This window comes from Agelaius phoeniceus, chromosome 3 (assembly GCF_051311805.1).
Source record: "Agelaius phoeniceus isolate bAgePho1 chromosome 3, bAgePho1.hap1, whole genome shotgun sequence".
NCBI lineage: Eukaryota > Metazoa > Chordata > Aves > Passeriformes > Icteridae > Agelaius > Agelaius phoeniceus.
In genome coordinates this window covers 315965-337344 of record NC_135267.1, presented here as the reverse complement: position 1 = coordinate 337344, position 21380 = coordinate 315965, and the positions used below count along the sequence as shown (strand labels likewise).

General features: G+C 59.3%; 1 protein-coding gene and 2 non-coding genes across 3 annotated transcripts; 1 reads left to right on the top strand and 2 right to left on the bottom strand.

Annotated features, from left to right (window-relative positions):
• Position 1: 1 nt before the first annotated feature.
• Positions 2–12952, bottom strand: TMEM214 (transmembrane protein 214). Its single transcript, XM_054652994.2, has 17 exons — positions 12731–12952; positions 12128–12333; positions 10109–10259; positions 8369–8503; positions 8174–8256; positions 6944–7049; positions 6557–6638; positions 6370–6471; positions 6120–6261; positions 4066–4157; positions 3912–3960; positions 3470–3583; positions 3083–3200; positions 2348–2444; positions 1657–1825; positions 621–772; positions 2–455 (listed from the first exon to the last, which is right to left on the bottom strand). Exons 1-17 carry the CDS (start codon positions 12885–12887, stop codon positions 329–331), a joined length of 2082 nt encoding a protein of 693 aa, XP_054508969.2. The 5' UTR covers positions 12888–12952; the 3' UTR covers positions 2–328.
• Positions 12953–13492: 540 nt separating this feature from the next.
• On the top strand, positions 13493–13656 carry LOC129133315 (U1 spliceosomal RNA). Its single transcript, XR_008535945.2, has one exon. It is a non-coding gene; the product is annotated as a U1 spliceosomal RNA (small nuclear RNA).
• A 1307-nt stretch (positions 13657–14963) lies between these two features.
• On the bottom strand, positions 14964–15127 carry LOC129133316 (U1 spliceosomal RNA). The gene has a single exon (XR_008535946.2). It is a non-coding gene; the product is annotated as a U1 spliceosomal RNA (small nuclear RNA).
• Positions 15128–21380: the final 6253 nt, after the last annotated feature.

Here is a 21380-nt window from a genome sequence, read left to right as displayed (position 1 = left end):
ATTATAAGGAAAAAATAATAAAATAAATCAGTTCATTCATTGGTGGGAAGGGGTGGGAAGGTGAGGGGCTCCAGGTGTCCACCCCTGATCCTGTAAGCAGGCAGAACACAAGGGGATGGGGATCACCCCCTCAGGGACAGCGGGACAGGGAAAGCCAAAGCGGTCACAGGGCGTGGAAAAACCTGGACGTGTGTCTGCCCGGCCCCCAAAAACATAAACCTCCCCAAAAGCCCCGATCTGACCCAAAGTTCCTGCGGGCACTGCCCTCTGCCCCGCGTCCTGCTGCACCCTGGGCAGCCAGAACACGGTGTGACCTGCAGAGAGCAGCTCAGTGCCCAGAAATCATGGCCAGGGCCCAGTTCTTGAGGGCCAGGGTGGCGTTCTGCAGGTACATCCAGGAGGAATAGGTGAAGCTCATCAAGTGGTCCCTCACGCACTCCCACGTCACGTCCCCACTGCAAAAACAAGGCCAAGGGATTGGGGGGGGTCAGAGCCAGCAGGGATGAGGGACATGGGGGGCACAGGAGCCCCCTGGGCAGGGCAGGGGACAGGGACAGGCAGAGCTGCAGCAGCAGCAGCAGCAGGGGAGGCCGGGGGAAGGAAGCCCAGGGGCTGCTCACCTGCAGGAGTCGAGGCAGCGCTGCCAGCCCCGCTGCAGCACCGCAGCCAGGCCCTGCAGCAGCGGCAGCAGGCAGCTGTGCAGCAGGAAGTGCAGCAGCTCCCGGGCACACTCAGCCAGGTGCAGCAGCGCCTCGGGCAGCCGGCTCTGCAGCTGAGGAGCAGAGGTGGTGTGGGGTGAGCACAGCCCCTCCTGGGCCCTGGGCTCACACAGAGCTGCCTGTGACACTCACATCTCACCCCTCCCTCCCCAGCATCCCAGAGCTCTCCCCTGTCACTGTCCCATTTTCTGGAAAAATCCCTTTGCCAGGATTTCACTCCTGGGAAGCTGAGAAGCCTCAGAGAAAAAGGAAAACAATATTGTCTCGTTTGCTTCTCCTGTGTTTTGCTGCTTTAGAATGTGGTTGGAGATTGTTTACCCAACATGAGAATTGTTCATTAATTTCATGTGAATTGTTTTGACTTAATGACCAATCACAGTCAGACTGTGTCAGGACTCTGGCGAGAGTCACGAGTTTTTAATTAGCATCTTGTTAAACCTTCTGTATGTATCCTTTCTCTATTCTTTAGTATAGTTTTAGTATAATATTATTTAATATAATATAGATTATAAAAATAATAAATTAGTCTTCTAAAGACATGGAGTCAGATTCATCATTTCCCTCCTGCCACGGGGAACCCTGGAAATTCCACCCTCCCCGGGTTCCCTCTCCCGCAGTGCTCAGCAGACAGGGCACCCACGCTCTGTGACACTGGTGCCACCCCAGTGCCACCAGAATGCTGGTTCTGGAGCACCAGGGACCGCCCTGAGCCCTCTCCCTTCCACAGGCACTGCACACTGCACACAGCTGGAGTGGCTGGTGCCACAGAGGACAGATGGCACCAGAGCCCTGCCCTGGGGCTGTCCCCACACACCAGCACTGGGGTTCCTGCCAGCAGCAGGGGCACACACATCACCATCCCACATCAGGCCACCCCCAGCACAGCTCTCCCAGCCCCACCAGCCCCCGTGGCACTCGCTGTGCCCTCCCCACTCACCCAGTCGCTGAGCCAGGGCAGGCTGCCATGGAGCCAGGCGAGCAGGGAGCAGCCCTGCTGGGACACAGCCCTGGCCACCTCCCCGCTGCTTCTCCAGAGCAGCTCCAGCTGGGGCCACAGCACAGACAGGGCCACGGAACCGTGCTGGGCCAGGCTGTGCTCCAGCCACCTGCAAGGGAGCCCTCAGGTGAGGCCAGGGCTGGACACGGCACCAGGGGCACCCACACAGGGCATGGAGCTGCCACTGCCATGGGGTGAACAGGGTACAGCTCCAGTGTGAGCTGGAATGGCTCCAGGCAGGGCTGGGAACAGTCCCAGCTCCAGTGTCAGCTGGAGCAGCTCCAGGCAGGGCTGGGAACAGTCCCAGCTCCAGTGTGAGCTGGAATGGCTCCAGGCAGGGCTGGGAACAGTCCCAGCTCCAGTGTGAGCTGGAATGGCACCAGGCAGGGCAGGGAACAGCTCCCAGCTCCAGTGTGAGCTGGAATGGCACCAGGCAGGGCAGGGAACAGTTCCCAGCTCCAGTGTGAGCTGGAATGGCTCCAGGCAGGGCTGGGAACAGTCCCAGCTCCAGTGTGAGCTGGAATGGCTCCAGGCAGGGCAGGGAACAGCTCCCAGCTCCCTGCCCAGCCCTGTGGGCTGCACAAGAGCCCCAGCCCTAGCCCCAGGAGCCACCCACGGTGGTGTCACAGACCTGTAGCCCTGCAGGCAGGCACGGGACACCTTCTGCCAGGCCAGCTGGGAGGCGGGCAGGACGCCGGAGGAGCGCAGCAGCCGGGCACAGGAGGAGGCTGCAAGAGACAGGTGAGCTCCTTGAGTGGCCCTTGGCTGTGAGGACATGTGTCTGTCTGTCCCCAAGGGCTCTGGGGGGACACACAGGTGTGCTCCTTGAGTGGCCCTTGGCTGTCTGTCTGTCTGTCCCCAAGGGCTCTGGGGACACCCAGCTCGAGCTGTGCTGTGGAACCCCTTGGGAGATGCTCCAGGAGGGGCAGACAGACAGAAGCCCCTGAGTAGACCCTCCCAAAGGGGAACAGGGGGTCTCTGCTTGCAGTGCCTGCATCCCCCAGGGCCCCCAGCTGGACAGACGGACAGGCCCCACTGCTCACAGCAGCCACAGGCCAAAGGCAGGGACACGGAGGGGAACAGCCACAGGAGGGATCCCAGGGAGCAGGATCACTCCTGAGCGAGGGGGAAAAGCCTCAAGCTTGCGACAGGGAAGGTTTAGGCTGCAAACAAAACCCAGTTCCTTCACAGCAAGGGCTGTGCAGGCAGCCCAGGGCAATGGTGGAGCTCCCATCCCACAGGGGGTTTAAAAGCCACGTGGCACTTGTGGGGACGTGGGACAGCGGTGGCCTTGGCAGTGCTGGGGGATGCCTGGTGCTCCCAGAGGGTTTCTGGACCTGGATTGCTCCCTGAGTGCCCAGCATACCCTGGAAGGAACCGTGTGTGTGCACGTCGTGCAGGAGGAATCCAGCGGCCAGGAGCAGCAGCACCAGCAGCAGCCGGGACCAGGGGAAGCCCCGGCCCCTCATCTTGCACAGCAGCTCCTGGGGGGGAGGACAAGGCCCTGTCACTGTCACCGCAGGCTCCTGGCACCGGGGAGGCCCCGGCACAGCAGCACCACCCACCCCTGGCTTCCCAGCGGGGACAGAGACATCTGCTGAGCAGCTGGGGCTGGACAGGGACCAGCACACCTGTCCCCAGCGTGTCACCACAGGGCCCTGGCCCTGCCCGTGGCCAGCAGCAGCAGGACAGAGATCCCAGCCCGGGTGCTGCTGAGCAGTGCCTGCCCCTCCTGTCCCCTCCTGTCCCTCACCTTGCAGGCAGTGTCACAGGCAGCCACGGCCGCGTCCCCTCCGGCCCCCCTGGCTGCCAGCTCCTCGTTTGTCACCTTGAAGGAGCGAACCGTTTCCTGCAGGGACTGCTGCACCTTGGGGACAGCAGGAGCTGTGTCAGGACCCCCTGGTCCCCACAGAGCCCCGGGGCTGCCATGGCACCAGGAGGGCAAGGGCAGGTCCCAAGGGGACACTGCCAGCTCAGGGAGCTCTCCCAGCCCACAGCTGCCATGGGGACACTCTCCCAGCCCAGGGACACTCTCCCAGCAGCTCAGGGAGCTCTCCCAGCACAGGGACACTCTCCCAGCAGCACAGGGACACTCTCCCAGCCCAGGGACGCTCTCCCAGCAGCTCAGGGAGCTCTCCCAGCCCAGGGACACTCTCCCAGCCCACAGCTGTCCCCATCCCCCTGCCCACCCCTACCTTCTTGCTGCTGCTCTCCCAGGACTGCAGGAGGTGGTTCAGCAGCAAGCTGCGGGGAAGGAGAACACAGGGCTGGGTCAGGAGCTCCCAGGAGGAATTCAGGTGTCCCAAAGGCTCTGCAGGTGAGCACTGGGCCCCCACAGCGTGGACTGACCTGGACTGGGCAAGGTGTTTGGTGTAGAGCTGCCTCCAGACACTGAAGCTCAGGGGGTCCAGGCTCAGGCACTGGCTCAGGGAGGTCAGGAGCTGGGGAGGAGGCACAGCAGCTCCTTAGGTGTGACCCTCACCTCACAGGTGCCACAGCCAGGCAGCTCCTGAAGCACCAAAGAGAGCTGCAGCACCCCTGCCCACAGAGGGGTGGAACTGGATGGTCTTCAAGGGCTGTCCCACCCAAGCATTCTGGGATTTGCTGACTCCTATCCCCTGGAAGCGGGCAGAGTGACCCCTGCTATAGCAATGTCCCCCTGCTGACAGAGTGACAAAACTGTCCTTTTTCTCCTCAAAAAGGAAATAAGCCCAGAAGTTTCTCTCCTCAGTTAGGTGAAAAGACACCTCATAGGACCTGGGAGACTTCACCTCAAACTTAAGGACAGCCAATTAGCCAAGAGCCAAAAAGACCTGCCTGAGCAATTCACTAGAAAAGTAAGAGAACAAACAAACTAATTGCCTTTGTGAGGAGTTTTACCAAGAGCAAAAACCTCTTACACCTGGCTCACTTTTTCTCTGTAAAGAGTTTTATTATTTTACCTTTTATTAAAATCTTTTTGTTTCCAACATTACCACAGAAGCCATCCTGCTGATTTTACACCATCTAAGGTAGCTGAGTGTGAAAAATGCCTATTTTATGATTGGCTTTTTGCAAATATTCAAATGAATATTGTATGCGTTATGTTAGAAAGTTATGTTGTATTAATTTTCTTAAGTAGTGTGTTAAATATAGGTTTAAGTTATAACATAATGTTAAAATAGAAACTATCCTATGTGAGATAATTTTTTAAGAAAGGAACGAGGCACTCTCACTGGGATAGCAGCCACAGGACACCGAAATCTTTCCGAGAAAGAGAATTTATTGTTCCCTTATCAGAACAAACGAACTTCTTCCTGCCTCCTCAGCCCTGGAGATGCTTAAGAGGAAGAAGCTGACACTGCCCAGACAGAATCCTGTGTTTGAATGGAATTTATGCATCATGGATGAGCTGTATGAATATGCAACAGGCTGTTCTTTTTAAGGGTTAATCCTCTGTTAATGTGGGTCCTTTTTTGGGCTTATTTTGCACAGAAAAAGGTACCCGGACTGTCCATAACTCTTTGTTTTTATTATTATGTCTCATATTGTCCTAATCCTAATTATCCAAATTATTATTCCTCTAATTATATTGCTATTTTTATAACCATTTTATTACTATTAAACTTTTAAAATTTTAAAACCAAGTGATTGGCATTTTTCACACTGAGCTATCTTAGCTGTAAAACAGATCTCCAAGAGCTTATGGGACCTGACTCAGACACCCCTCTGCCACCTGCCCTGCCATCCCTCCATCCTCCTGACAGCACTGCCACCTCTCCATCCTGACAGCACTGCCACCTCTCCATCCTCTGTCAGCACTGCCACCTCTCCATCCTGACAGCACTGCCACCTCTCCATCCTGTCAGCACTGCCACCTCTCCATCCTGCTGTCAGCACTGCCACCTCTCCATCCTGACAGCACTGCCACCTCTCCATCCTGACAGCACTGCCACCTCTCCATCCTCCTGTCAGCACTGCCACCTCTCCATCCTGACAGCACTGCCATCCCTCCATCCTCCTGTCAGCACTGCCACCTCTCCATCCTGTCAGCACTGCCACCTCTCCATCCTCCCTGTCAGCACTGCCACCTCTCCATCCTGACAGCACTGCCACCTCTCCATCCTGTCAGCACTGCCACCTCTCCATCCTGACAGCACTGCCACCTCTCCATCCTGACAGCACTGCCACCTCTCCATCCTGCTGACAGCACTGCCACCTCTCCATCCTGTCAGCTCTGCCACCTCTCCATCCTGACAGCACTGCCACCTCTCCATCCTCCTGTCAGCACTGCCACCTCTCCATCCTCCTGTCAGCACTGCCACCTCTCCATCCTGACAGCACTGCCACCTCTCCATCCTCCTGACAGCACTGCCACCTCTCCGTGGAGCACCAAACCCCTCCCGTGGCCGTTCCAGGCTCACCTCCTCCTTCATGGCGGGCGGGCAGGCAGGCGTGGCTCGGGACAGGAAGGAGGGGAAGTAGGTGTGCAGGGTTGCCTCGGGCCGGGCACCCAGGGCCAGCACCTTCAGCCGCGGGTACAGGCGCCGCAGCTGCTCCTGCAGGCTGGGGGACAGAGCACAGGGCTGCTCAGGCCCAGCGGGCACCAGGCTGGCACCAGGCTGGCACCAGAGCCCGCCCTGTGCCCGGCTGTGCCCGGGTGGAGCAGCGTACCTGGGGGACAGCGAGTTGTTGGGCATGAAGGCGAAGTCCAGGAGGGGGAAGAAGTCCTTGGGGCCGATCATGCCGAAGCCTTTGGTGAGGTTGGGGTGCATCCTGCAGAAGAGAGGCCTGAGCTGCTGGGGCCTGGCAAGGGCAGTGCTGGTGCAGAGCCCCCAGGACACAGGGGTGGCTCACTCACATCAGGAGCCGGTCCAGGTAGGAGACGGCGTACGGCGACAGGGACTTGATGCCGAGCACCGGGAGCATGACACCGAGCCACACTGCAGGGACAGCAGGGAGGGCTCTGCCCGGGCTGTCCTGCACCCAGAGCACCCAGAGCACCCGGGGACAGGCAGGCAGATCCCTCGGGAAGGCTCCAGGGCAGCTGTGCTGCAGAGCAGAGGAGCAGCACTGCCTGTCCTTCCAGGCAGGACGGTGCTCCCAGGACCCAGCCCTTTCCTGACCCGGCTGGGGGAAGCTGCACCTCAGACCTCGAGGATTCCTCCCAGCCTTTCCCCACCCCTCAGCAGCACGAGTGGAGGGGTGCTGGCAGGCCCAGGAGGGGATCCCACACTGTGGCTCTCACCTTTCAGGCCCTCGTGGAGGTCGGTGAAGCCGGCCTGTCCCAGTGCCCAGAGCACGGTCAGGCACTTGGCCGGCCGGTTCTGCTGGGAGCGCAGCACCTCCAGGTACTGTGGAGAGAGGGCACCCCAGTGCCACACACAGTGCCACCCATCCCATCCCATCCCAGCACCTCCAGGTACTGGGGAGAGAGGGCACCCAGTGGGGACAGTGCCACACACAGTGCCACACACAGTGCCACCCACCCATCCCAGCACCTCCAGGGACTGTGGGAGAGAGGGCACCCAGTGGGGACAGTGCCACACACCGTGCCACCCATCCAATCCCATCCCAGCACCCCCAGGGACTGTGGAGAGAGGGCACCCAGTGGGGACAGTGCCACCCACAGTGCCACCCATCCAATCCCATCCCAGCACCTCCAGGTACTGGGGAGAGAGGGCATCCCAGTGGGAACAGTGCCACACACAGTGACACCCACCCATCCCATGGATCCCATCCCATCCCATCCCATCCCATCCCAGCACCTCCAGGTACTGTGGGAGAGAGGGCACCCAGTGGGGACAGTGCCACACACAGTGCCACCCGCAGTGCCACCCATCCAATCCCATCCCAGCACCTCCAGGGACTGTGGGAGAGCGGGCACCTTGGTGGGGACAGTGCCACCCACAGTGCCACCCACCCATCCCAGCACCTCCAGGGACTGGGGAGAGAGGGCACCTTGGTGGGAACAGTGGCACCCACCCATCCCATCCTAGCACCTCCAGGTACTGTGGGACAGAGGGCATCTCAATGGGAACAGTGCCACCCACTGTGCCACCCACCCACCCATCCCATCCCATCCCATCCCAGCACCCCAGAGAGAGGGCACCCCAGTGCCACCCAGCCCAGCCATGCCTGCAGCCATGGCACCAGCAGCCCCCAGCCCCTGGAAGGGACCTGCAGCTCCAGGTGAGACCAGGAGCCATTCTGGGGCAACAGAGAGACCCCAAACCCAGCTCTGGGGGTGCAGGGGATATCCCAAACCCAGCTCTGGGGGTGCAGGGGGACAGGGGGAACCCAAAGCCAGCTCAGGGGGTGCAGGGCTGTGGGCAGGGCAGGCAGAGCCCACTGGAGACACCAGTTTCTCCGCAGGGGAGGGCAGAGAGGTCCAAGGGCTTTGTGCAGTGGGATGGAGGAGGAGCAGCCCCCCCAGATTTACAGCCCCCCCAGACAAAGGTGGCTCAGGCCAGCTCACCTTGCCCAGGTTGGTGGTGGCAATGCGGGGCCTGTACAGCAGGAGGGCCTGGATGCAGATCCTGTAACCGTGTAGGGACTCCCCTGGAACGGAGATGGGGGAGCTCCTGCTCAGCCATGGCCTCCATGAGGAACTCCTGCAGGAATCCCAAAGAGGCAGGGAGGAGCAGACACTGGGGGAGCACGGGGAGCTGACCTTGGGCCTTGTCCAGCTCCTGCAGCATGGTGTAGATGCAGTGGTCAAAGAAGAGCTCCAGGAAGTCGGAGGCCTTGGCCAGCAGGGAGCGGATGATGCCCCTCAGCTCCTTGCTCACCAGGCAGTACGGGTAGTCTGGGGCAGGAGAGAGGGCAGAGCTGAGTGAGACCCTGCTCTGGAGAGCCCATCCCACAGCAGAGCTGAGGAACCAGCCCAGTGTGACGTGAGTGCCTCATCCCCATCCCAGCTGGGCAGCCCTGGCCTCCTCCCCAGGGACCCTGTGCCAGAGCCTGTGGCATTCACATTCTCTGAAAAACTCCTTTTGCCCAGGATGTTCTCCTGGGAAGCCGAGAAGCCTCAGAGAAAAGGAAAACAATTCTTATCTCATTTGCTTTTCCTGTGTTGTGCTCATGTGTGGAATGTGTTTGGAAATTGTTTAATTGGAGTCTGGGTTTGGGGTTTCCCCTGGCCCCCTGCAGCCCCAGATTCTGATTCTGAATCACCCCAGGTGATTCTGGTGTGAGCTGTTTTAACTCTTTGGCCAATCGGGGCCAAGCTGTGTTGGGGCTCTGGAAAGTCACAACTTTTCATTATTATGTTTTTAGCATTTACTAAGTATCCTTTCTGTATTCTTTAGCACAGTTAGTATTCTTTAATATAATATAGTATCATAAAGTGATAAATTAGACTTCTGAGAACATGGAGTCAGATTCCTCATTCCTGCCTTTGTCTGGACGTTCCCAGCAAGTACAATAGGAGGCAGCTAATCCAGCCCTAAGGGATGCTTCCCCTGGATGCTGCTGCTGTGGCATGCACAGGGCTCTGCAGAGGACACTTTGCTCCCCTGCCCCTTGCCACCCAAAATGACATTCTCAGGGTGAGTGGGGCCCAGCTGACCAGGCAGGACAGGGAACTCCTGCCCCAACCTCCCCCCAGCACTGAGGGTGCCCAGCTGGGAGGGAGCCCCCAAAGTCCCCAGCAGCAGGCAGAGCTCAGGGATCTCAGCAGGCTCAGAGCCCCCCAAAGCCCCCAGCAGCAGGCTCAGAGCTCAGGGCAGAAGGGGGTTCTGGGGGTTGTATTGCACTAAGGGGTGAGGAGATTTGCTCTGGCTGTCCCTTCAGATCCCTCCTGAGCACTTCTTTCCGAGTCACAGGGAATACAGGGAAAGATTGAGGCAGTGTCCTGTCCCCCTGCTCCGCTTTAGCTGTTAACAATGCTCCAGTTTTGTCCCAGGCAGAGACAGAGTTAACATTCTGCTGGATAAACTGAGGGAAATTAAAAGATACCAAGCAAACAAACTGTTTCAAAACTGCTTAGGAAACCCTAACATTTCCACTACTTAGAGTATCTAAAACTAGGATATAAATGCTTCCATTTATATAAAACTTTGCACCCATTCTGATGTTATTTGTTCTCTGCAACACTCAGATCTACCTCCCTTACAGCCAGCACAACCAGAAAACTGAAAGCACTTGTGTCCACAGCCATGGGTCTCACAGCTGGGGAAGCCCCCAGTGTGCAGCTGCATGGGCAGTGTCAGTGTGTCTGTGACAAGGGAAGGCTGTCTGTCCTTGTGGGGACAGCCCAGAGCCGCAGATCCCCTCAGTTTTGTTCCCAAAGGACCACAGCCCCCAGGGGCAGTGTCAGTGTGTCTGTGACAAGGGAAGGCTGTCTGTCCTTGTGGGGACAGCCCAGAGCCACAGACCCCCCAGTTCAGCTGGGGAGCCCCAGCACACGCACCGTGGGGGTGCTGGCTCAGCGCGGGGTCACTCCTGGGTGCTTGCAGCTTGTAGTTGAGGTACCCAGCCAGGTCCTTCACCCACACCGAGGGGTTCTCAGGGAACACACTCCGGCTCTTCTGCAGCTCCTTCTGCAGATCCGCCAGGTCCAGCTGCGAGGGACAGACAGACAGACAGACAGACTCAGCCAGGGTGAACAGGACTGGGCACAAAGCACAGGGAGGAGAAAGCTCACTCTGACTCCTAAGGGGCATGGAGGGCAGTGCTTCCAGCTCCATCCCAGCCCACATGGAACACCCCTGCTGCCCGAGCTCCAGAGCACGCCCTGGGGCAGCTGGGGTGACCCAGCCATGGCTGCTCCACGCTGCACACCCAGAGCCCCCCAGGGAGGGAGGACACAGCCCTGAGCAACCAAACCCACCTGATGAACAACCCTCAGCACCACACCAGGCAGGCAGCAGCAGCTCCCACCTGTCCTGCACTGTTACCCAGATGTGTCCATCCCTGCTCTGACACCTGCATGCTCTGTGGGGCTGCTCCACCAGGGCTGGCTGCAAGGCCCAGAGAGCTCCCTGTGAGTGGATTCCCACTGCCACACTGAGCCAGGTGACCCTGGGCAGCCCCACCTCGTGAGAGGAACTCTACACAAACCAGCTGGTGCCACACAGGGAATGAAACCTGTCCCCAAACCCCCATTGGTGAGGTGACAGTGGCTGTCCCCTGAGCACAGGGACAGCTCTGGCTGCCCTGCCTTCCCAGGAAGCACGGGAATGCCACACAGTCCTGTCACTGTGGGCAAAAGCTGGATGTGCAGGGATACTGGAACTATGCAGAGAAGCCCACCCAGAGCAGGAGGATGCAGAGGGAACCCCCTCATTTGGGGGTCAGTGGAGGTCCCAGGGCATGGGGGGGATGTGGAGGAGCTGAGCCAGCAATGCCTGCCAGCCCAGGGACACATCACCCCAGCACAGCCTGCCTTGGCCAGTTCTGGAACCCTCCATGCCCAGACACGACCAGGACAGGCAGGACAGACACAGGCAGGCAGACAGACACAGACAAGCAGGACAGACAGACAGGTCCTGCAGAGCCAGCCAGGGCACAGCAACTGCTCCAGTGACTCCCAGGGCCCCACCAGTGCCACAGGGAGGAGGTTCAGCCAGCAGAGCCTTCCTTGGGGATCCTCCCAGACACGGCAGTGACACGGGGAACCAGAGATCCCCTTCAGCCACGTCCCACCGCTCAAAGGGAACCAGAGATCCCCTTCCAGCCACGTCCCACCGCTCAAAGGGAACCAGAGATCCCCTTCAGCCACGTCCCACCGCTCAAAGGGAACCAGAGATCCCCTTCAGCCATGTCCCACCGCTCAAAGGGAACCAGAGATCCCCTTCCAGCCATGTCCCAGCGCTGAGGGGGAACCAGAGATGCCCTTCAGCCACGTCCCACCGCTCAGGAGGAACCAGAGATCCCCTTCAGCCACGTCCCACCGCTCAAAGGGAACCAGAGATCCCCTTCCAGCCACGTCCCACCACTCAAAGGGAACCAGAGATCCCCTTCAGCCATGTCCCACCGCTCAGGGGGAACCAGAGATGCCCTTCAGCCATGTCCCACCGCTCAGGGGGAACCAGAGATCCCCTTCAGCCATGTCCCACCGCTCAGGGGGAACCAGAGATCCCCTTCAGCCACGTCCCACCGCTCAAAGGGAACCAGAGATCCCCTTCCAGCCACGTCTCACCGTTCAAAGGGAACCAGAGATCCCCTTCCAGCCATGTCCCACCGCTCAAAGGGAACCAGAGATCCCCTTCCAGCCACGTCCCACCGCTCAAAGGGAACCAGAGATCCCCTTTCAGCCATGTCCCACCGCTCAAAGGGAACCAGAGATCCCCTTCAGCCATGTCCCACCGCTCAGGGCAGCTCCTGCCGCGGGACCCGCGGGGGGATCAGCCCGCAGGCGAGGCTGGAGCTGCTCTGCACGGCTCCAGTCCCGGGAGCAGGGCCTGGTGCCCGGCCCGGGCACACTCACGGCTTTCAGGGCTTCCTCCAGCGAGCGGCTCCGGCCCGGCGCGGCTGCGGCGTCGCTGCCCGGTGCTTTCTTGCCGCTCTTGCCGCTGTGCTGCTTCCGCTGCGGCGGCTCGGGGGCCGCGGCCGGGGGCACCTGCTCCTTGTTCTGCTTGCGCAGCGCCCGCTCGAAGCCCAGCTGGAAGATGGTGCTGGAGGTGGCGATGGGAGCTGGGGACAGGGACACGGTGACAGACACGGTGACCGGGAGCGCCGTGGACAGCGGCGACACGAGGGCACGGGACGGAGCCGGGGCACCGGAGCAAACCACGGCCGCCGGCCTGTGCAGGGGCCCGGGAATGGTGCACAGCACCCCCACGGCCCCGCACGGACCGCGCTGCGCCCCCGGGGCTCCGCCGCCAGGACCGGGGAGCCCGTCCGGCCTCGGCCGCCGCTCCGGGACCGGCGGGGCCCCCCGGAGAGCCCCACAGCGACACCCGCCTCTCTCCGGGACCCACCGGGGACGCCCGGCCGCCCCACGCGAGGCCCCCGGTGCCCCGCACACAGTGCCCCCGGACCCACGGGACCCCCTCCCGCCACACCGGGGCCCGCGGGCGCTGACACTCACCGGGCACGGGCAGAGCGCGACCAGCGTTGGCCTCTCCCAGGGCACGGCGGCTGCCGGTGCCGCCCGCGGGCCCCCGCCGGCCCTTGCGCACCACCTCCCAGCGGCCGGGAGCGGCGCCGGCCGTGCCCGGGCCCGGGGCCGCTTTCGCCGCCGCCATCGAGAACCGGAGCGCCACGGGCGGCGCCGGGCCGGGGCCAGGGCGCGTGCGCGCGCGGCTGCCGCCGATTGGCTGCTCCCTGGGATACGCGCCGCTCGTGCCGGCTGCCACGTCCCCGCCCCGCCCCGCCGGGAAACGTGACAGGGCGGGCACGGCCCCGCCCCCCCGAGGGGAGGGATCAGAGGGCACCGACTCCTCTGAGACCCCGCCCACAGAGCGGCCTCTATGGCGGGAAAGAGGCGGGGCTTGGGGGGTAGAGACGCCAGTGACGCACTGAAGGGGCGGGGTCAGGTAGGGGGCGTGTCCACGGTCTTCGCGCTGCCGCCTGCAGAACCGCCCCGACCTGAAGGGGGCGGAGCCTTGCGAGCGGGCAGGGCGTGTCCATGCAGATTTGTCCCCGCCGCGCGGTGCATGCCGGGCCCGAGCCCGCGCCGAGCCCGCGCTGTCCTGGCGCGTCCGCGGGCTCGGCGCGGGCCGGGCCGTGCCGGGCCGTGCGGGCCGGGCCGCAGCGCGGGGCCGGGCGGTGCCGGGGCCGGGGCGGGGCCGGGCGTGTGTTGGGCGGGCGTGCGGCGGGCGGGGCAGACGGGCGGTGGGGGTGTTCGGGCATACTTACCTGGCAGGGGAGACACCATGATCAGGCAGGTGGTTTTCCCAGGGCGAGGCTCATCCCTTGCACTCCGGGTGTGCTGACCCCTGCGATTTCCCCAAATGCGGGAAACTCGACTGCATAATTTGTGGTAGTGGGGGACTGCGTTCGCGCTCTCCCCTGATCATCCTGGTTCAAAGACAGACTTAAAACTCTCGGAGCATGAATGGCAGCCGAGATATCACGCAATTACACCGCCCCCTCCTGTGTGCACTCTGCTCATGTATCCCGGATTTTAGGCTCCCGTGTATCCCCCCACCTTCAGCGCCATCAGCGCCGTCCTCGGCGCCTTCGATCTCGGCCCTCCCCTGCACGTCGCTGCCCCGTCTCTGTCGCTGCATGAGCAGACTCGGATTCGGCCGGGTGTCCCCCGGCAGTGCCCACCGGGCGGGACCGGCGCCTCGCCCCTTTCCCCGCGGTGCTTCCCCGCTCCCGCAGGCACGGCGGGGACAGCCCGGGGTCATCCGGTCCCCGAGGCGGCCGCCCCGAGCCTCCCTTGGGGGATCCGTTGTCCGGTTCCTGCGGGCCGTGTGTCCCACGGCCTCCCGTCCCGGGCTATCCCCGAGCCTCTTTGCCCTCCGACCCTTCCCGAGGGTCCCGGGCCACTCAGCGGCTGCATCCACGGTCCCACAGCGAATCCTTAAAATCGAAAACCGCGGAGAAAGACTCTCTAACTAGTTAAAAGTTAGAAAGTGGTGTGTTTATCATGGTATCGGGTGGCACGGGGGTCATCCCCAAAATGCGTGACCGAATCCCACAAGGACTTATGCCTTCTATTTATTTCCCAAAATAAAATACATATGCACCACCCCAGCCCCTCCCACCCCGCTTTCTATTAAAATGGTTTTTAGTCCTTCACGTGTGCACAATTCTTCTCTTGAATTGGGTCTGTGGTCTCGAATTGGGTCAATGGTCCCAGGATGAATTCAGAAAGGTCTTTGTCAGGTCTCCGTGACCCTCTGGCACGATCCAAGGCCCCCTGCTTCATGATGAATTGACACAGAGTCCAGGTGCTGGGCGTTGCTCTACTGGTCTCAAAATGTTCCTATAACCATTTGCTTGCTCCACTTTCTTCTACAAATGAGCTCATAGTATAACAATCAGCTTTAGCTTAACCATCTAATAATCATTACCCTGTCGTTGGTGTATCTAACTTCAGTATGAATTGGTTCTAACCCTCAGCTAAAATCCTGAATTTCTAAAATCATAATTCAACAGGGCCGTTGCAGCCCCATCAGCTGCTCCATCACGCTTCGGTGCCAGGCGCTCCAACCTCCGGCATCAGCGAGCACGGCTGTGGCAGTCCGGGAAGGACTCGGTACCCGAGGGCATCAGCGGACGATGAAGCCGTTGACTGATATCAGATATATAGATTTAGAATATTATATCTATTGTTTCATCTTTCGCATCTGTCTTTGAACCAGGACGATCAGGGGAGAGCGCGAACGCAGTCCCCCACTACCACAAATTATGCAGTCGAGTTTCCCGCATTTGGGGAAATCGCAGGGGTCAGCACACCCGGAGTGCAAGGGATGAGCCTCGCCCTGGGAAAACCACCTGCCTGATCATGGTGTCTCCCCTGCCAGGTAAGTATGCCCGAACACCCCCACCGCCCGCCTGCCCCGCCCGCCGCACGCCCGCCCAACACACGCCCGGCCCCGCCCCGGCCCCGACACCGCCCGGCCCCGCGCTGCGGCCCGGCCCGCACGGCCCGGCACGGCCCGGCCCGCGCCGAGCCCGCGGACGCGCCAGGACAGCGCGGGCTCGGCGCGGGCTCGGGCCCGGCATGCACCGCGCGGCGGGGACAAATCTGCATGGACACGCCCCCGTCTCCCGCTCGCCCCGCCCCCTCCGGGCCGGCCCCGCCGCTCCCGCCCCGCCCGGGCCCCGCCGGGAGCCCCGAGAGCCGCGGAGCCGCTGCCCCGGGCCGGGCTCGGGCCGGGCTCTGCTCCCGCCGGGCCCGGGGCTCGGTGCCGCCGTCTCCGCTGCCGGAGCTGCCGCTCCCCGGGCACCGCCCGCTGCTGCCGCGCCCCTCCCGGCGCCTCCGCTCCGCACCGCGGCTCCTCCCGGGGCTCTCCTTGCCCTCGGCCACGCTCGGCGTTCGGGATGCGAAAAATGCCTATTTTATGGTTGGCTTTTCGCAAACATTCAAATGAATATTATATGTGTTATGTTAGGAAGTTATGCTGTATTAATTTTCTTAATTTTCTTAAGTAATGTGTTAAATATGGTTTTAGGTTAAAACATAATGTTAAAATAGAAACTATGCTATGTCAGATACTTTTTTAAAGAAAGGACTCACAGCGAGATAGCAGCCACAGGACACCGAAATCTTTCAGAGAAAAAGAATTTATTGCTCCCTTATCAGAACAAACGAACTTCTTCCCACCTCGCTCAGCCCTGAAAATGCAGTCAGGATTCAGAGGAAGAAGCTGACACTGCCCAGACAGAATCCTGTGTTTAAATGGAATTTATGCATCATGGATGAGGTGTATGAATATGCAACAGACTGTTGCTTTTAAGGGTTAATCCTCTGTTAAGGTGGGTCCTTTTTTGGGCTTATTTTGCCCAGGAAAGGTACCCGGACCGTCCATAACTCTTTGTTTTTATTGTATCATATTGTCCTAATCCTAATTATCCATATTTTTATTCCTCTAATTATATTGCTATTTTTATAACAGTTTTATTACTATTAAACTTTTAAAATGTTAAAAACAAGTGATTGGTGTTTTGCACAAGGAGAATCGGTGGGACACGGGCTCTGTCTGCCGGTACCGATGAACGACTGAAAACCGGGAGGGCTCCATTCAAACCTGAGATCTCATTTCCCGTATGAGCCGAATTGTCCCGCTCCGGGGCACAGAAAAGGCGTCTCTGATCACCCTCGGGGCTGCGAGAGAAGCGTCCGTCTGTCCCACCCCAGAGGGTGTCCGTCTGTCCAATAGCCCCAGAGGGTGTCCGTCTGTCCCAACCCAGAGGGTGTCCGTCTGTCCCACCCCAGAGGGTGTCCGTCTGTCTCACCCCAGAGGGTGTCTGTCTGTCTCACCCCAGAGGGTGTCCGTCTGTCCCAGCCCAGAGGGTGTCCGTCTGTCCCACCCCAGAGGGTGTCTGTCTGTCTCACCCCAGAGGGTGTCCGTCTGTCACAATAGCCCCAGAGGGTGTCTGTCTGTCTCACCCCAGAGGGTGTCCGTCTGTCCCACCCCAGAGGGTGTCTGTCTGTCCCACCCCAGAGGGTGTCCGTCTGTCCCACCCCAGAGGGTGTCCGTCTGTCACAATAGCCCCAGAGGGTGTCCGTCTGTCCCAACCCAGAGGGTGTCCGTCTGTCCCACCCCAGAGGGTGTCCGTCTGTCTCACCCCAGAGGGTGTCCGTCTGTCACAATAGCCCCAGAGGGTGTCCGTCTGTCCCACCCCAGAGGGTGTCCGTCTGTCCCACCCCAGAGGGTGTCCGTCTGTCTCACCCCAGAGGGTGTCCGTCTGTCCCACCCCAGAGGGTGTCCGTCTGTCTCACCCCAGAGGGTGTCCGTCTGTCTCACCCCAGAGGGTGTCCGTCTGTCCCACCCCAGAGGGTGTCCGTCTGTCCCACCCCAGAGGGTGTCCGTCTGTCACAATAGCCCCAGAGGGTGTCCGTCTGTCCAATAGCCCCAGAGGGCGTCCTGGTCTCGGGCACCAAACCCAGGAGGGCATCGGGGTTGGGGATGTTGGGAAAATCAATCCACAAACACCAGAGCTTTATGTCCAAAATGGAGACAGAGGAGTCCCTTTTTGACTTTATCCCAATAAAGGGAGAGGCCATGGGGCATCCCCTGGGGTCTCTCCAATTTTTGGAGGATGCAGCCTCCTCTTTATCCCAATTTCCCAGCCACATTTCCCTTCTCTCTTTCCCCATTTCTGAGGTATTTGAGAGGTTCAGACTTCCCAAAACGCCTGATACCAGAGATTTTCCCTCTAATGTGTAACCCTCCCTTTTATTTTTTAATTCTTATGGAATTTAGGGGTTTTTTTTCTTCCCCATTGTTTCTTTCATCTTTCAATGTCTAATTTCATTTATCAGCAAACCCAGAGTTTATCTGTAAAGGCAAATCTCTGTTTCCATTCACCAATCAGTACAATCCTTCCCAGTGTTTTTTTTGTCCCCCAGTGCTGGTTTTAGCTCCCAGCAGACCCAGGGTTTGTTTGTAAAGACAAACCCACCGTTCCTCTCAGGGCCAAGCTGTGAGCATCCCGTGCTCTGCCCCGTCCATCCTGACAGCTCAGGCTGCTGCTGCTGGGGGATTGGAGGGTAAATTGGAGCTGGCAATACCCCAAACTGCACAAAAGAGCCTTTTCACAGTGCCAGGCTGGGGGAACCCAGGAGATTCCTCTGGCTGCCCTGGAGGGCTCCAGCCCCTGCCCAGGGGGCTCAGGGACCCTGGCACAGAGCCCAAGCCCCCTGGGCCTTTGATTGAGCCCTTGGCAAAAACAATTCCCAACCTTGTATGAAGGATTACAAGCCACGGCATAATAAAGCCTCTTATTTGGCCTTATCATAAAGCAGAGCACTAGGGCTCAGGAGCTCAGTCCCTGGGCAGGGACCGGGTGCCCGAAGCTGGCTCGCTCATGCCAAGGCCGCAGGGCTACCATCTAGCAAGCATGGTGATTATCAGCTCTATAGTGATTGCAAGCTCTCAGGATTTCAGCTCTGCTTGCTAGGTAGTGGTGCCCTGGGCTGGAGGCTGCAGCAGACGGAGAGAGAGGAGAAGGAGAAGGCGCAGGCTGTTCCACGGAGATGGCTTTATTTGGGGAGGTCCGTGAAGGGTCTCTGCTCTTCTTCTTTCTCCCCTAATGGGGTACAGTACGCTTCTTTTATAGGGTTGGAAAGGATCCAAGCTTGACCAATGGGTAAGGGGTTAACACGACATTGCCTTATAGGGTTACAGAGATAGGTTAAGGGGTGGAGGACAGGGAAACAGGAATTTTCTTTTGCTGTTTCAGAATTCCTATTGTTCATATCCTCCATGGTGCTTTTCCTAAATCTATGGAGTTTACTACAATGGCAGTTTAAGTAGAATGAGAGTGAATTCATCACAGGGTGAAAAAAATAGATTTTGGGGTATTAGAATGGGGGTCCAGGGGGCAAGATGGAGGGATCTGGGGGTGTCCAGCCTTTCTCCTTCTCCTTCTTCTTCTTCTTCTTCTCCTTCTTCTTGGCCTCCATCTTCTGCTGTGATGGTGGCACTTTGGGATTGGTTTAGAGTAGAAGCTCAGGGTCTGACACAGGTGATGGGTATTGGGAAGTTGTTGTAAACATTGTACATGTAGTTTTTAGTACAAATACATAACACCAGCCTGGGGGCAGGCAGAGTGCCTGAACTGTCCTGCTGGACGGACCTCGGCAGGGCAGGAGAGGGAATTTTATAGATAAGGAACAATAAACACCCTTGAGACCGAGAAATGAAGAGCTCTGGCTCCTTCTTCAAGCGCCAGGCTGGGAACAGAGACTTTGAGCACATCTCGGGGTCAGAGTGAGCACAGAGAGCCCGAGACAGGGCCCAGAGCCCCTCGCTGGGGCTCCCATTCCATCGGGGTTGGTCTTTTCTCACCCTCGGACTCCTGGCTTCAGCTCAGCCTTTGGGGGTCCCACGTTTCTCTCTTGCCCCAGGGTCCCAAAGCCCAAACCGGAGCTGTGAGGGCACCCAAATGTAGGAATGTGCTCTCTGTTGAGGCAGGGATTAAATTATTCTTTGTCTGTTTAAAAAGGCAAGGAGCCCATGAGTTTCTCTCCCCAGTTTGGTAAACAGGAACCTCAGAGGACCTTTAAGACTTCACCTCAAACCTGAGGTTACCTAATTAGACACAGGCTAAAAAGTCTCACTTAGGCAATTCAGGAGAAAAAGAAAAGAACAAAGGAAATAATCATTTTGTGGGGTGTTCTAGTAGGAGTAAGGACATCTTGCCCCTGGCTCGGTTTTTCTCTGTAAGAGCTTTGTCATTTTGCTTTTTATTAAACCTTTTCCCATTTCCAACACTACCTCAGAAGCCATCTGCTGATTTTATGCCATTCGGGGTAGCTGAGCTATCTCAGGTGTAATCAATTCTGAGAGCTCCTAGGACCTCGCTCAAAGAGAAACCCTAAAACTTTCCCTGGGTAAATGGGCAGAGCTGCACTTTCCGTGCCTTTTCCAGGGAATATGCAAACTGCCCAGAGCCATTTGGAAAAGTTAATTGTGCATTTACCTTGGAAAAGTTAATTGTGCATTTACCTTGCACAGCAAACCCTGCCCCAGCAGTGGCAAAGGGCACTCGGGCACGTGGAGAAAGCGCTGGGCTCATTCTGCGTTCCCAGACCCGAATTCCATGGGATGTCCAAGGGATTTCCTGCCCTGAGGGATTTCCTGCCCTGGGGGATTTCCTACTCTGAGGATTTCCTGCCCTGGGGGATTTCCTACTCTGAGGATTTCCTGCCCTGGGGGATTTCCTGCCGCTGCAGAACAACACCAACCTTTTACTCCAGGTCCCTCACAGCCAGTAAGGACAGAGCAGGATATTCCAGTGTCCACTGGAAAATCCACGGCTCCATTCCCGGCTCACGTGGGCCCAAAGGATTCAGGGAGACAGGAGATGCCTGCAGTCCCCTTCAGCCCAGCCCAGCTTCTTCCTCTTGTGCTTTTCCCTTGTGTCCGTGCTCAGCCCGTCCTGCCTGCAGCCCACACTGTGATATTTTGGAGGTGTCAATCCCAGCTCAGGAGCTGCCCCTGCTCAGGCCTCGCCTTCTGCCCCTGCACTGCCCTGGCACAGATTTGGTCATTTCTGCCCATGGCACAGATTTGGTCACTTCTGCCCCTGGCACAGATTTGGTCATTTCTGTCCCTGACACAGATTTGGTCATTTCTGCCTCTGGCACAGATTTGGTCATTTCTGTCCCTGGCACAGATTTAGTCATTTCTGCCCCTGGCACAGATTTGGGCATTTCTGTCCCTGGCACAGATTTGGGCATTTCTGCCCCTGCAACAGATTTGGTCATTTCTGTCCCTGGCACAGATTTGGGCATTTCTTGTGGCTCTTCTCCTCCCCTTGTGCTCCCTCCCGTGGCTGCGGGCACCCCCTGGGCAATCCCCGTCCTCTCTGCCCCCCGTCCTTCCCGACGTTCCCATCCCAGACCCGGCACGGAGTGCGAGCAGCACCGTGCGAGACAGCGCCGTGCCTGCTTCCCGTGCCGGGCCTGGGGCCGTTCGGGGACTGGTTCTGTTCTGGATCGGGACATGTTCGGGAGCTGCTTCCGTTTGGGATCTGATCGTGATCTGGTTCTGTTTGGGGTCTGGATCTGTTCGGGTTCTGGATCCTTTTAGAATCTGGTTCCGTTCGGGATCCGGCTCCGTTCGGGATCGGGATCCATTCAGAATCCGGTTACGATCTGGTTCGGTTCGGGATCCGGTTCGGTTGGGGATTCGGTTCCGATCGGGATCAGGTACCGTTCTGGATCCGTTCAGGGTCTGGATCCGTTCGGGGTCTGGATCCGTTCCGGGTCCGGTTCCGTTCGGGAGGATCCGGACGCGCCCGGGAAGGGGGGGGGGGCTGGGGGTCGCTCCGCCGCGCCGCCAGGGGGCGCTGTCCCCACGGCGCACTCCGATGAGGGGGCGGGGCCATGCAGATCACGGCGGTTCAGGGGGCGGTGCAGTGTGGACTTGTAGGCGTGTCCATGCAGATTTGTCCCCGCCGCGCGGTGCATGCCGGGCCCGAGCCCGCGCCGAGCCCGCGCTGTCCTGGCGCGTCCGCGGGCTCGGCGCGGGCCGGGCCGTGCCGGGCCGTGCGGGCCGGGCCGCAGCGCGGGGCCGAGCGGTGTCGGGGCCGGGGCGGGGCCGGGCGTGTGT

What these genes read in the sequence shown, in the direction of transcription:
- TMEM214 (XM_054652994.2), bottom strand. Translation starts at nt 12,887, where the DNA reads ATGGCGGCGGCGAAAGCGGCCCCGGGCCCGGGCACGGCCGGCGCCGCT. An exon ending in CGCCCGCCATGAAGGAGGAG is followed by an intron (nt 4,158 to 6,119) that starts GTGAGCCTGGAA and finishes CCTCCTCCCCAG; the next exon opens with CTCCTGACCTCCCTGAGCCA. An exon ending in CACACACGGTTCCTTCCAGG is followed by an intron (nt 2,445 to 3,082) that starts GTATGCTGGGCA and finishes TGTCTCTTGCAG; the next exon opens with CCTCCTCCTGTGCCCGGCTG.